The sequence below is a fragment of the Myotis yumanensis genome, unplaced genomic scaffold, assembly GCF_028538775.1.
Source record: "Myotis yumanensis isolate MYYU_CA2020_CCGP unplaced genomic scaffold, mMyoYum1.0.hap1 SCAF_2, whole genome shotgun sequence".
In the NCBI taxonomy this organism is placed as follows: Eukaryota; Metazoa; Chordata; class Mammalia; order Chiroptera; family Vespertilionidae; genus Myotis; species Myotis yumanensis.
Genome location: NW_027223753.1, coordinates 186,582,783 through 186,598,461, shown reverse-complemented (window position 1 = coordinate 186,598,461; position 15,679 = coordinate 186,582,783). Strand labels below are relative to the sequence as shown.

At 43.1% G+C, this 15,679-nt stretch overlaps 1 protein-coding gene across 1 annotated transcript in view; it reads left to right on the top strand.

The window, feature by feature from the left end:
• PRKCI (protein kinase C iota) overlaps positions 1-15,679 on the top strand; it is a 75,720-nt gene that overhangs the window by 19,294 nt on the left and 40,747 nt on the right. Inside the window, exons 3-4 of the mRNA XM_070406814.1 lie at positions 9,411-9,500; positions 14,263-14,313. Coding sequence (XP_070262915.1) covers positions 9,411-9,500; positions 14,263-14,313 — 141 coding nt within the window. The remainder of the gene's footprint in view (positions 1-9,410; positions 9,501-14,262; positions 14,314-15,679) is intronic.

Genomic DNA, 15,679 nt, shown 5'->3' with positions numbered 1-15,679 from the left:
ATAGAAAGGGAATGGACTGACTATTCTTGGGGGGGGGAAGGGGTGTGGGAGATGCGGGAAGAGACTGGACAAAAATCGTGCACCTATGGATGAGGACAGTGGGTGGGGAGTGAGGGCGGAGGGTGGGGTGGGAACTGGAAGGGAGTTATGGGGGGAAAAAAAGAGGAACAAATGTAATAATCTGAACAATAAAGATTTAATAAAAAAAAAAGAATTGTACACTTGAAACCTATATAATTTTTTTCTCCTTTTAAAATTTATCTTTATTGTTGAGAGTATTACAGATGTCTTCTCTTTTCTCCCATTGTTCCTTTTATTAGCCAATATGACCCTGATAAATTTAATTAAAAATAAAATGGCTTGCCCTGGCCGGTTTGGCTCACTGGATAGAGTGTTGGCCTGGGGACTGAGGGGTCCCGGGTTCAATTCCAGTCAAGGGCATGTACCGTGGTTGTAGGCACATCCTCGGTGGGGGGTGTGCAGGAGGCAGCTGATCGATGCTTCTCTCTCATTGATGCTTTTCTCTCATCTAACTCTCTATTCTTCTCCCTTCCTCTCTGTAAAAAATCAATAAAATATATTTTAAAAAATAAAAAATAAAATGGCTTTATTGAGGTATAGTTGACATACAACAAACTATATGTTTAAAAGTGTACAATTTGAACCTGGCTGGTGATGCTCAGTGGTTGAGCACTGACTCATGAACCAGGAGGTCACGGTTCAATTCCTGGTCAGGACAATGCCCGGGTTGTGGGCTCGATCCCCAGTAAGGGGGCATGCAGGAGGCAGCTGATTGATGATTCTCTCTCATCATTGATGTTTCTATTTCTCCCTCTTCCTTCCTGTCTCTGAAATCAATAAAAACAAATTTTGGAAAAAAAAGTGTAAAATTTGAAATACCCAGAAAATCATCACCACAAGCAAGATATATGGGGCATATCCATTACCCTCAAAGGTGTCCTTGGGCTTTGAAATTCCTCACTCCTGCCCCTCCATCCCAGGCAACTACCGATCTGCTTTCTGTTGCTATGGATTAGTTTGCATTTTCTAGAGTTTTATAGGAATGAAATCTTAGAGCATGTCTGATTTTTGGGCGAGGGGTCGGTCTCGCTTCTTTCACTCAGCATAATTATTAGTGTATGGGTTGTGTATATTAGTTTACTTCTTTTTATTGCTGAGTAGTATTTTATCATCTTGAAGTACCACAATTTATTTATCCATTCTTCTGTTGATGGACATTGAGGTTGTGTCTAGTTTTGGGCTATTACAAATAAAAGTATTTTGGCAATCAGTTACAAGTTTTTGTATGGATATATGTTATATGTAGTATGCTAGGTATATATGCTTTTTTTTTTTTTCGAATTAAAGAGTCACATTTATTGCAAATCCAGGACTATGAGGGGGCATTTCGCTTTCCCAGATCTCATAGTGCCCTCCCCAGCCCCAACACCAGATTTATATAGGCCAAGATCACAAAGGTATTGATTACATCCCAAGGTTTGGAATGAGGAACCTGGTTACAAAAAAGCAGTTTACAGAAGCAGAAGCAGTTTACTTAAGCATGTTATCTAAATTATAGTTTTGCGTTTCTGGATCACTGAATTGACAGAAGCACATTATCTACATGCTTGTTTTTTTATAAAATAAGAAAAGACATGTTTGAAAAAGAGATGAGGTGGGGTATTGCACCGCAGGCACATTCCCAGGCAGATGGCTTTTAGAAAGGAGCTTATGTGAAAGTTAAGGATCTGGACATTGATACCTTTGTAAAACTGTTTATGTCTGGTAATCCCTGGAAAGTCTTCTTGCACTCCCAGGCATAGCGTACTCCACGCAGAAGACAGCTGGCTTAGAAAAGTCCCCAAGTACTTCTCTTAGTTCTGGCCTCTGCAGAAGGATCAGACAAAGGCCCACCTGGGAGAAACCCCTTGCAGTAGTGAGGTGGGGCTGAGTTGAGAGGTGAGGCAAGAGAGGCTCTAGGAGCCTGATAGGGCACCAGTGCTCCCAGACTGCAGTTTATGCTCTGGATTTTGGGAAAGTCTGTCCTTATTAGCATCCCATCTCCAATTGCATTGTATTCCTTCCCAAACTCTTCTCTCACTCATCTCTTCATCCCAGGCAACCACTGATCTGCTTTCTGTATATAAATAACAATGTATGTTGTTTTATGTGCTTTTAAATTCATATAAATGCCATTATTCAGCACATAATTCTGGAACTTCCCTTTCTCCACTGGGTATTATCTCTTGAGTTTCATTCTTGTGGAAGGAGAACAATTATGTTCCCTTTTAAAAATTCTTTTTTTAATTGTGGTAAAATATACATAACATAAAATTTACCATTTCAACCTTTTTTAAATGTACAAATCAGTGTCATTAAGCACATTTACATTGTTATGCAACCATCCCCACTACCCATTTCCAAAACTTTTTCATCATCCAAACAAAATTCTACCCATTAAACAATAACTCCTCGTCCCTTATCATCTAGCTCCTGGTAACCTCTCCTATATTTATTTTCTCTATGAATTTCTCTCTATGAATTTGTCTCTAGGTCACCTTTGATTTTGAAAGATCATTTTCCCTGGTAAGTAATTTTAGGTTGACTGTTTTTCATTCTGTACATAGTCTTCCAGCTTGCATTGCTTCTGATGCAAATCTGCTGTCACCATTATCTTTGTTCGTCTGAATGTAATGTGTCTCATTGGCTGCTTTTAAATTTTTTCTGTTTATCACTGGTTTTAAGCAATTTGATAATGGTGGACCTTTAGTTTTCTTTGTGTTTCTTGTCTTGAGATTTGTTGAGCTTCTTGGATCCATGGGTTTATACTTTTTATCATATTTGGAAAAATTTTGGCCATTATCTCTTCAAAAATTTTTTCTGTCATCACACCCCTTCTTCATAGACTCCAGTTACGTGTGTATTAGGCCTCTTGAAATTATCTTAAAGCTCAGTTATGCACTGTTAATTTTTTCAGTCTTTTTCTCTGCATTTCATTTTGGATACTTTTATGTTGTGAATTGAAGTTTATTAATCTTCCTCTGCCATGTCTAATCTGCCATTAAGCCTACCCTGGTATATTTTTCATTTCAGACATAGTTTTTCTAGATGTTCAGTTGGGTCTGTTTAAATAGGTTCATCTTTACTTAACATGCTGAATACCTCTAGCTTCTTGAACATGTTGGATATAATTATAACAACTCTTTTAATGTCCATGTCTACAAATTCTTTGTCAATTCTTTGTTATGTGTCAGTTCGGGGTCAATTTCAATTGATTGATTTTTTTTCTCCCAGTAAAAGGTCATTTTCCTGCTTCTTCACATGCCTGGTTATAATAATATTTATTAAATTTTGGACAGTGTGACTTTTGTCTTCTTGGATGTTGAATATCTTTGTATTCTTATAAATATTTTTGAGCTTTGTTCTGGAATGCATTTAAGTTACTTGGGAGCAGTTAATTCTTTGTTGCTTAATTTCCAATATCTGGAACCATTTGAAAACTTATTTTGTATAGTTTTTTGTTGTTGTTTTATGTGGAGGGTTAAATCCAGCTCCTATTACCCCATCTTCTCCAGAAGTGGAAGTTGAGGATGGGCAGCTTGATAGGATAGCATGTGCGTCTGTAACCACTAATTTCCACCTCCCAGAAAAAAAGAAGTAAGAAACCAGAAATCCATTAGTGTTGTGATAGGGCCCAATGTTAAAGGGATTACTACCTAAGCACCATAGCATTCTTGGGAAGTTTTTACAAATCTGTATTTTAAGTAGGGACACTGGGTTCAGAACACTACCATGTCCAGAGGCAGTGGGGAGATCCTGGTGGGAACAGAGAGTGAGTCTGTTAATCTGTGGCAGACTCAAATATCAGGGAGAGGAGTGCAGTGGTGCCAACTTTGGTTTTAGGCTATATTGATTCTTTTAAATGTGGGGCACTGAATTCAGTCATATATTGGAATTTACTATATATAACTAGTGTTATATATGCATCAGGTTATCTCATAAATAATTGACTCTTGCAGATTTACCAAACAGTTTGAGGTCCAGTGCTCTAATTTGCTTCTTTCTTTTTATGGTTGAGAAGAAAATAAAGATTTACTGAAAAAATACCAGTTCTGCTGGATAATATACAGATTTCACTTGAAATTTGTTTAACTGAGCAGATCTCACTCTGGGTCTGTGGCCATTTTAGGATGTAAATTCAGATTTTAGTAATAGAGTGGACCTTACGAAATAAGCTTTCCTTTCATCTTTGCTTCATGGTGACTCTCTATGGAATATTTTGCTTCTGAGTAATGTGTCCTGCTTTATCAGGCATTAAATAGTTGGTCTAAAAGGTAATACCTGAACCAAAGATATTCAGTCCAATAAAAATAAAATAGATTTGAATATACGTAATGTCAGCTATTAACTCTTATTTCCACACTTTCTTGTGGTTATTCAAAAGTATTAGTCTCTAAGTGCACATTGAAATTGGGTACTTGGCCTGACCTAGGTTTCATCCAACAGCAAGTAGACACTGGTTTGGCAAAAAGACAATGCCTAGCAAAAAGGAAAAAATTGATTTTTATTTATTTATTTATGTATTTGAAATTTTTATTTTTATTTTTGTTTTGGCCTTCGAAATTGTCTTTTTTCTGAACATTCCTTTACAACCATCCACCCAGGATTGACTCCCACACATGCAGCTGGAGGCCCAATACCTCTCCCCGTCCCCAAGCAAATCAGATTCATGTTTCTGATTGTAGGACACTTTGCCTTTGAGGTCCCATGAACTCCCCAACCTTTGCCCCTGCAATCCTGTTCCCGGGCTTGGTCCCTCCCTTTCTCCATGCACACTGAGCATGAACCTGAAACGTAGGTGCCCCCTGCATCATGCACCCCAGCCCGAGGTTTCAGCTTCCAAAGGCCCAGAAAGAAGCCTTTGCTGGGTGCACCCAGTGAGCAGGGTCATTACAGGGGCACATCTCGGGCTCCATGTCATGAAAATGCCACCTTATAAAACTTCCTATGTCTACGATGCTTGGTGGCAAGATGGATGGTCCTGGGCTGTCCTAACTCCCTCAGTACTCCCGTGAGCTCAGCCCGGATCAGGGCAAGTCTCCCCTGGTTGACAGTCCCTTGGATCCCGTCACACTCCAGGGGGACGGGGTACACCTCGACCTCTAAACTGCGCAGCCCAGTTGTGTGGCGCAGGAGCTTCTCCACGGTGGCCACGGGGAAGCTGTTTATAGAGATGGTGAATTTCCTGAGCTGGTGGCAGCGGCTTAGGACAGGCAGGATGGCCTCGACTTGGGAGTCCGCCATCTCACATTTATCCAGACCCAGGTCCTGGAGGGTGGGTGCCACTGCCTCCAGCAGAGCTCGGAGGGGCTCACTGAAATCCGCAAGGCTGAGGCCCAATAGATGCAGGATCTTCAGCTGCCTGAGGTTTGGGCACTGGAACAGGTGTGTCAGGTCTGAATGTGTCAGCTGCTGGCAATATGTTAGGCAGAGTTTGTTCAAGGGAGTTTGCAGGCACCTGAGCATCTGGTCCAGACGGCCTCGGAGGAAGGAGGGAGAATCCATGTCGAGCTCCCGGAGGTGCCGAAGCCTGAGCATCTGAGAGAGGAATTGGGAAAAGGATCGCTGCTCTTCTTGCTTCTGCCTTTCCCCCTCCTGCTCCTCTGCCTCCTGCTCCTGCTCTTCCCTCTCCAACTCCTCCTCCTCCCTCAGCTCCTGCTCCTCTTCCTGTTGTTCTTCTTCCTCCCCCTCCTCCTCCTGCTCTTCGTCCTCTTCCTCCTCATCCAACACATCGATGTGGGGGAGATAGAGTGTCTGCAGGTTACTCATCTGACCCAGGTAGAGAGCAAACGTCCCCAGGGTGGGCAGGTCCCAGGTGCAGTTCACTTTCACCTCCTGGATGCAGTCCAGCTGCACCCTATCCAGGACCCTCCTGACCCTCTGGAAGGGCACCTCAGAAATCCTCAGTGCCTTGCAGCACAGGTGTACCAACCCTTCCCTCTGCTGGGCCCATTGGATGATGTGCATGAAAAACTCATCCTGGTCTCTTTCATTGAAGTTAAGGTCTAGGAACACCTCCAAGGGAGCCAGGGGATGCTCCATGTTGGGGCTGGAGCTGTGAACAGTCACTGGTCCCATCGGTGAGCAATTCCGGGCGCTGACTCCAAGCCACATATCCCAGAAGTTGGCACCCGTGTTTCTTAAATCCAGCACCCGCAGTTTGCACCTCCTGGGCCGAACCTCCTGGTCAAGCAGAACTTCAAGTGCGTCAAACACGGCTTTTAAGCCCATAGCCCTGGTTGGGGCATGATCAGGGGGACGCTGCATCAGGACCCCCAGAGGGAGGACAGTGAAGGGCCAGGCTTGGGCCACCGCCTTCAGTAGCTGGGGGCGGTGTCCACCACGGTAGGCCATGACGAACAGGTATGGGAAGAGCTCTGCGGGCAGGTACTCAAGAGCTGCGATGGCCGAGGCCTGGTCCCTCAGCAGGCTGTTTGCTGCCAGCTCCAGGAGTGTGGGTGGCGTCCGGATGCTCATCTTCAAGGTGCTCAGAAAGGAATCCTGCAGAAACGTCTGCTGTGACCGGGTTGGCTGGGGCTCAGATCTCAGACCTGATGGAGAGCCACAGCACTGACTGCACAGCTGGAGGACTGTGAATCTCTCCTCTGGTGCCTGAGGTTTTTATGCACCTTCTCAAATGCTAACATCCAATCAGAACCCCTGGTCTAAACCCCATAATCCTAATGGGATTTATGTGTTCCTCCCTATTAATTGATTGACCCAGATATCCGTTTAGGAAAGAGAAAGTTAGGGAGGGGCAAGGTTGAGGACTGGCTCATTGATTCCTTCCAAAGGCACTGACTGAGGTGGACGGATGGCCCATAGCTATCATACTTGGTGTGAGAGAGTGAAGGGTGTAATGGGTTCCTGATGTTAGAAAGGAAAAAAACACAACCTGAGAGCATGGTTGCTGGGATCTTTGGCCACATTAGAGTAATCCTAACTATCCACAGTTAAAACAGGTGGGAAGACAATGGTGGCATCCCCAAGAAAAAAAGAAATGTGTCCATGCATCTAGTTGTCACTTAGGTTTTATGTCAGGTGACACAGCAGATCATGAGCTCCTTCAGGGAGCAAGCAGGGGTTGTTTGAGGATGTGGGGGCCCTTCAGACCACAAGGCTTCTCTGAGGGAGGTCAGGACAGAATCACCATGAGAAGCAGGGGTCAGGGCTGGGCAGGGTGGGGCTGAGCCATCCTAATGGAACCCTGTGAATGACCAAGGGCCATGTAACAGGTGGGTGTTTTTCCTTGGAGAGAAGAGAAATGGAAAGACTCTTCTCTGGGTGAATTTAGGATTTAAAAGGAGACAAGCTGGAGGGCAGACAGTGCCATCCTAGAGGGCAAAGGGAAAGATTCCATCTTCTGTCCCTCCCAGGAGGAAAAGGGTGGGTCTCCTCTGGGAAAGAAGGGATTAGCTCAGCAACTGGATGGAGAAGATTAAATCTAAGAATGTGATTAGAGAGAAAGAGGCCAGGCCTGGGAGTTAGACATTTTCAAGCCCGAGAGGCACTGAAGGCAGATGCATGGGCTCTTTTGGGATCTTGGAGCCCAGGAGAGAAATAAACATGGGCCCATCACACGTAACCCTGCCACATCATGGCAGCTGCCACGAGGTGACGTTTATCTGCGGGTCGGGGTTCTTCCACGGAGAACCCTTCCCAGGTAGCAAGTGCCTTCCCTCACTACATAGTGTCTCCATGGCCCCATTTCTGCCCTCATGGCACCCCTTCACTTCACCACACCCCCAATGATCTCCCTTATGACCATCGGCCCTCAGGTCCCCTCCCTCTTCAGTAAGCCTGTCCCCCAATATCACTCTGTTCTGTATTTGTCTGACAGCCTGTTGTCTTCTAGACCAGAGGCTCTTTGAAGCCAGGGAGCAATCATGGTTCCTTAGATCTCTGCTGTGACCGGGTTGGCTGGGGCTCAGATCTCAGACCTGGTGGAGAACCACGGCACTGACTGCACAGCTGGAGGACTCATGAAAAATTGATTTTTAAAAATATGTTTATAATGATGCCTTTAACAATAGTTAAATCCTTTTATGGCTTTTGATCAAAGTGCAATAATAAAAACCACACCTATAATGGATCAGGTATACTATGAGTCATTTTAAATATATGGTCTTTAGTTTTCCCATCATACTTGCAATGTAGATAATAGCCCTCTTTTTATATAGGAGAAAATTGAAACTCAAAGAAGTAATTTTGCTGTAGTTACACAGAGAGACGGGATGTGGAGCATGGGAGAGAGCCTGGATGCAAAGTCCTACAGGACACCTACCTCTTTCAGAGATTTTCGATGCTTCTTGAGTGCGAGAGAGATTTTTGAGAGGAAGACTCCAATATGTCTTTGCTTTCCTGAGAAGGGCTAGTGGAAGGAAAGCCAAAATAAAAATAGAACTAAGGAAGACTGGTGGGATAATACCCAGAGAAGAGAGAAGGAAGTAGGGATAGAGTGGCCAAGTTAGAGAACAGGACAGACATACTCATAGCAGGACAGGAGATGACTTCATTTTTCTCGATCAAGTACTACACCCAGTTCTCTGCTGAGAGTGATTGAGGTTTGAATGGGGTTGTTGGCATGTAATGTGTGGTAACACTTGGTGTAACCACAGGAATGAGCAAAAGAATGGCAGCGTTGAGGACCCAGCTCAGGCCCCAACTGTGTTCAGAATGACTTTTTCATCGAGAATGCCATTCTATGAGGAGATATGTCATCTCATTGATTGCCAGGGATGACTCAGTTTTTTTTGGCCGGTTGACCAAGGGAGGTGTTTCTTCCTTCCCCTCTCTGTGTGTAAGTTTACTGAAACTGTATATTTACATTTAAAAGCTCAAATAGGACTGCTCTTCAGTCCAGAGTACTTTAGTAGCTACACTTCCTTTCTGTGAGTCTCTTGAGCAGGCTCTCAGGTGAAGGAAGAATTTGACAAAATGATTACATGGAGACCTCAATGGAACTACTTTCACTTCCTCTTTTAAAGGAACAGGTGACAGAAAGCTTGTCCCTGGCTATTAGTCATATGGCATTGACAATATAAAATGTGATCAATGGTAGATTCTGTTTCTACATTTTGAATATGTACATTATTGAGAAAGAAATGGTTTTATCTGTATGAAATTTGGTGTCTATGAACCTTGAGTATATTGTAGAAATAGAACTGGAAATATATTACCTACTTCAGAGAGCAGAATTATCTAAATATGTAAAGATTTGTCCTTGTCAAATATTTCTCTCTGTATGTATGTCATTTTTCCCCTCAAGACTTTATGTAACAGAAACTGTTTACTAATCATCATATAGAGGATTTAAAAGTGAGCTTACCTTTACTTTTTATATTTTGCAGGAGACCCGTGTACAGTATCATCTCAGTTGGAGTTAGAAGAAGCCTTTAGACTTTATGAGCTAAACAAGGATTCTGAACTCTTGATTCATGGTAAAGGGGTGCCATTTCTTATTCTAGAGCAATATTAAAAGAAAAAACCACCAAGCCTATATTCTTGACCAAATTAAAACATAATACTGATGTCATTTTCTTAATCTCTATTGCTCATCATTATATAATTATCCTTATTCAGTAGTTTCTCAATTGCTAGAGAAGACAAAATCAGTTAGTTTTTTTAATTTTGAGAAATTTATTTGTGTATGCCTCCTTGGATATTAAAACTCAGTGTTTCACAGCAAAGTTTAGCATAGAACTTGCAGTTTTTAATTTATGTAAACAATGATCTCTAAAGGTAAGGTATCTTCAATGTCCTTTCTTTTGTTTAAGGATTAACAGTGAGACTATTTACAGTTATTACATAGTTAAAAGTCAGCAAGCCTGAGAGGTGGATAGTGGTATAGAAGAAGCCTAAACTCAGCCAGCATGTAACTGGTACAATATCGACCTGCCTGGGTTGTAAATCTAGGTATTCTGATTCCAGATCTGTATTCTTTATTTTTTTTAAAATATATTTTTATTGAGAGAGAGGAAGGGAGAGACAAGGGATAGAGAGATAGAAACATCCATGAGAGAGGAACATCACTGATTGGCTGCCATGCGGGGATTGAGCCCCCAACCTGGGCATGTGCCCTGACTGGGAATTGAACCAGCGACCTCTTTGTTCCTGGGTTGATGCTCAACTGCTGAGCCACACGGCCGGGCCAGATCTGTGTTCTTTTCATTCTCCCATGCTACCTCTCAATTTTTTTATCTCATGTAGAAACCACTTAATGTATTGCATTTAATTGCAATACATTGGCAGTTTTTTATGGAACATTTTGGGGAGCTTTAGGAGACCTAGGAAACTCTTTAAAACTTGAAGCAGATATAAATCTCCCCTAAGTAATGAATCATTTCAATTCTTTGTTGTAATTCCCTTATACTTTTCTATACAGTATGTTTTTTGACAAATAGTAGTTTGACTTTGTTCTACCATTAGAATTTGACATACTGACTCCCAAGGGCTACATAATCTAATTAGTTGAGATCCTTGCAGAACTTTACAAGTCTTCCGTTTTGTGAGTCATCTCTTTTTAGAATGAAACTACAATGAATGTTTGAAGAAATGATTGGTCAGTAGTATTAAACAGCCCTGACCGGTTTGGCTCAGTGGATAGAGCGTCAGCCTGCGGACTCAAAGGTCCCAGGTTCGATTCCAGTCAAGGGCATGTACCTTGGTTGTGAGCACATCTCCAGTAGGGGGTGTGCAAGAGGCAGCTGATCAACGTTTCTCTCTCATCAATGTTTGTAACTCTATCCCTCTCCCTTCCTCTCTGTAAAAAATCAATAAAATATATTTAAAAAAATAGTATTAAACAGTTTATTTTGTTTTAATACTGTATTACAGATCTATTTTCAGAAATTAGTTTATATTTCAACTTTTAAAAATATATAAGGAACTGCCCTTTTCATACTCTGTGCTCTTTATTAAACCTACTAGAGGCCCAGTGCACAGATTCGTGCACCAGTGGGGTCCCTCAGCCTGGCCGGGGAGGGACCACAGTAGGGCTCCAGGGTGTGTCTGGCCCGTCTTTCCCAGTCCCGATCAGCCAGACCCCAGCAGCAAGCTAACCTACTGGTCGGAACATCTGCCCCCTAGTGGTCAGTGCACGTCATAGCAAATGGTTGAATGGTCGAACTGTCAGACACTTAGCACATTAGGCTTTTATATATATAGACTAGAGGTCTGGTGCATGAAATTCGTGCACTGGGTGGGTGTGTGTCCCTCAGCCTGGCCTGCGCCCTCTCACAGCCGGGGGATGTTTGTCTGCCGGCTTAAAACAAGCTGGCAGTCTAACATCCCTCTCGCAGCCTGGGACCCCTCACTCCTTACTGCCCACCTGCTCGCTCCTTACCGCTCAGCTTGCTGCTCCTTAGTGCTGCCGCAGAGGCGGGAGAGGCTCCCGCCACCACTGCTGCACTCACCAGCCATGAGCCTGGCTTCTGGCTGAGTGGTGCTCCCCCTATGGGAGCGCACTGACCACTAGGGGGTAGCTCCTGCATTGAGCGTCTGCCTCCTGGTGGTCAGTGTGCATCATAGTGACTACTCGTTCCGGTTGTTCTGCTGTAACAGCCGCTTAGGCTTTTATTATATAGACTAGAGGCCCAGTGCACAAAAATTTGTGCACTCGGTGGGGGGGGGGGGGTCCCTCAGCCCCTCCTGTGCCCTCTTGCAGTCTGGGACCCCTCGGGGGATGACCACCTTCTGGCTTAGGTCTGCTCCCCCGGGGATTGGGCCTAAGATGGCAATCAGACATCCCTCTGGCAGCCCGGCAGCCCTCTGGGGATGTCCACTTGCCAGAGGGGAGCAGACCTAAGCTGCAGTCAGACATCCTTAGCGCTGCTGAGGAGGCAGGAGAGGCTCCCACCACCACCGCTGTACTGGCAGCCATCAGCCTGGCTTGTGGCTGAGCAGAGCTCCCCCATGTGAGAGTGCACGGACCACCAGAGGGCAGCTCCTGCATTGAGCGTCTGCCCCCTGGTGGTCAGTGTGTGTCATAGTGACCAGTCATTCCCAGTCTTTCTGCTGTTAGGGTCAGTTTGCATATTACCCTTTTACTATATAGAATTGAGGCCTGGTGCACGGGTCGGGGCCGGCTGGTTTGCCTTGAAGGGTGTCCCGAATCAGGATGGGGGTCCCGCTTGGGTGCCTGGCCAGCCTGGGTGAGGGTCTGATGGCTGTTTGCAGCTGGTCACACCCCCTTCAGGGTGGGGGTCCCCACTGGGGTGCCTGGCCAGCCTGGATGAGGGGCTGATGGCTGTTTTCAGGCTGGCCACACCCCCTTTAGGGTGGGGGTCCCCACTGGGGTGCCTGGCCAGTCTGGGTGAGGGGCTGAGGGCCGTTTTCAGGCTGGCGGGCAACTGAAACTCCCAGCCTCTCCTTTTTTCTTTTTTCTTTTTTCTTTTTTCTTTTTTATTCTGGGATTTATTTACCTTCTATAATTGAAATATTGTTGCCGTAACTGGCACTCCCAGCTCTGAGGCCGCGGCAGGCTGAAAGCAGGTATCTGGGGTTTGTTTAGCTTCTATAATTGAAACATTGTTGCTTCCAGAGCTCAGAGCCAAGCCGTGGCAGGCGGGGAACCTTGGCTTCCTCCATCACTGGAGCAAGCAAGCCTCCTGCTTGCTTCAGCTGCGTGGCTGCCGGCCGCCATCCTTGTTGGCAGTTAATTTGCATATCGCCCTGATTAGCCAATGGGAAGCATAGTGGAGGTACGGTTAATTACCTTTTTTGTGTTTTATTAGATAGGATTATATAGATGGAACTACCTGACAGTCAATGTGTCCCCCTGAGGGGTCCTGGATTGCAAGAGGGTGCAACCTAGGCTGAGAGACTCCACTGGTGCACGATCGGGGCCGGGGAGGGACACAGGAGGGCTTCAGGGCATGTTCGGCCCATCTTGCTCAGTCCCGATTGGCCAGACCCCAGCAGCAAGCTAACCTACCAGTCAGAGCGTCTGCCCCCTGGTGGTCAGTGCACATCATAGCGACTGGTTGACCAGTCAACTGTCTGCCCCCTGATGCTCAGTGCATGTCATAGTGACTGGTCAACCGGTCGACTATCTGCCTCCTGGTGATCAGTGCATGTCATAGCAAGCAGTTGAGTGTCCTTAGCATGTCATTAGCATATTATGCTTTGATTGGTTGAATGGACGACCGACACTTAGCATATTAGGCTTTTATTATATAGGATTCTTTTGTACATCACAGACCACAAATAGTTGATTAAATGTTCATGTAATATTTCTTATAATTTATCTCTATAAAAATATGATCTGATTAGCTCGTTTGTAAATACATGGTTTCTAACATAAAACTTACATTTTTGAATTTGGGTACTGTTTCTGGTGTTAATTTATTCCTAAGTTTAGTATACATCTTTTAAAAACTATAATGGTTTATGTTCATATTTATATATATTTTATTTTATTTTATTTTATTTTTTTATATTTTATTGATTTTTTACAGAGAGGAAGGGAGAGAGAGATAGAGAGTTAGAAACATCGATGAGAGAGAAACATCGACCAGCTGCCTCCTGCACATCTCCTACTGGGGATGTGCCCGCAACCCAGGTACATGCCCTTGACCGGAATCGAACTTGGGACCTTTCAGTCTGCAGTCCGACGCTCTATCCACTGAGCCAAACCGGTTTTGGCTATATATATTTTATAATTTAATTCTTCATTGTAGTAAACTTGTCACTACAACAAGGATTTAAAGTAGTGGTTCTCAACCTGTGGGTCGCGACCCCTGAAAATACATTCTGCATATCAGATATTTACATTACAATTCATAACAGTAACAAAATTACAGTTATGAAGTAGCAATGAAAATAATTTTATGGTTGGGGGTCACCACAACATGAGGAACTACTATTAAAGGGTTGCGGCATTAGGAAGGTTAAGAACCACTGAAAAGGAATAGTAGTTAATGATTTATCTAAAGCCAAAAAAAAGAAAAAATCAATGATGTAACAAGGACTGGAATGAATAATTTGAGCTTCTAATGTATTATTTATGGATGGTCACTTTCATTGAAACTATTTTTTAAATACCCTTGGTAAAGTAGATCTCTTTAAACAAATAATGCTGACTATATGCTAAGTATCTGTCAAGAGAGGGTTAGGTTGAAATTTGGGTCGATTTTTTTGATATCTGAGTTTAAAATTCTATGTAATTTGTATGTTTTAAATTTGTTGTATTATTTTTTCCAGTATTTCCTTGTGTACCAGAACGTCCTGGAATGCCCTGTCCAGGAGAAGACAGTGAGTGTTTATATACTTCATACCATTGAATAAGGTTTTTTATGACACAGTGGCACAAGTGAGAGGAAATCAGAAATAGAACTTTTAATTCCTTACGTTTCTTTTCCATTCTTTAATCTAATTTAGAGTATATTAGGAACTGCCTAAACTCTACTTTGTCATATCAAAATTAGGCAGTTCTTAGTTATAACTTATTGACATATTTATCTGTTCTGCATTTGAAAGGAAAGTTAAATAATATTTCTTCTGGGTTTTTAATTTTGGAAAATTTCAAACTTATGGAGAAGTTGAAACAACATTGAAAACAAAGGAACCCATATATCCTTTGCCTAGATTCACCAGTTTTTAACATTATCTGTGTGCTCTACCTCTATATCTGTATGTGTGCACACATATGCATACATGTACATACATAGGAAACACTTGTTTTATTTTTACTTATATTTGCTGTACCATTTGAGAGTAAGTAATGGCCATAACACTTCACCTCTAAGCACTTCAGCATGCATCCTTAGGAGTTGTTACAGGATTTTCTTTTGAATGTCTAAGCTAGTGATTGCTGTTAATGAATGAATTGAAAGAGTCAAACAGCTATTTGTCCTGATGTAATTTGAATATGCAAACTATATATGAGCATAATTTATTGCTTTTGCTATATGGTATAATTTATTAGTTATGGATATCAGGCAACTCATTTTCATTTGTGGTTTCTACACATATCCATGACTTCAGAAGGAATTGTGGTAAATATTTTGTTTTTAATGAAATGAAGTAGTTCTAACTTTAAAAGAAATTTCAAATTTTTTGATTTTTTTTTTTTTTGTAGAGAGAGGGAGGGGGAGAAGAGAAAGGGAGAGAGAGTAATAGCAATGTGAGAGAGAAAAATTGATCTGTTGCTTCCCCCTTACATCCCAATTGGGGATTGAACCCACAGTCTGGTACCCTGAATGGGAATCGAACTTGCCACCTTTTGGTGTACAGGACAACACTCCAACCACTGGGTCACACAGGCCAGGGTTGTAGTTCTAACTTTTAATTCTATGACTCTCCATGCAACTAGGTAAGAAGAAAAAAATTAAAGAACTATGGGTGTTGGTATATAAAGTTAAATGGAGCCATGTACTATGTAGGAAAGTGGTGAACTATAAGAAATAGATAGAACTCTGAGCAGTAGTGAAAAATGTAGGTTTGGACTCAGCTAGGAATAGTTCTCTGGACTTCCGGGGGCAGGTGGATTAAAGCCAGCTTCGGCTGCCTTCACAGAGCAAGTGGCCGTTCTCTCTGGCCGAGCCCGGGTTTTAAAGGACTTGCCATGTGGCAGATCTTGGTTCTAGAGTTCCCTCTGCCATTGTATTATGGGTCTGCA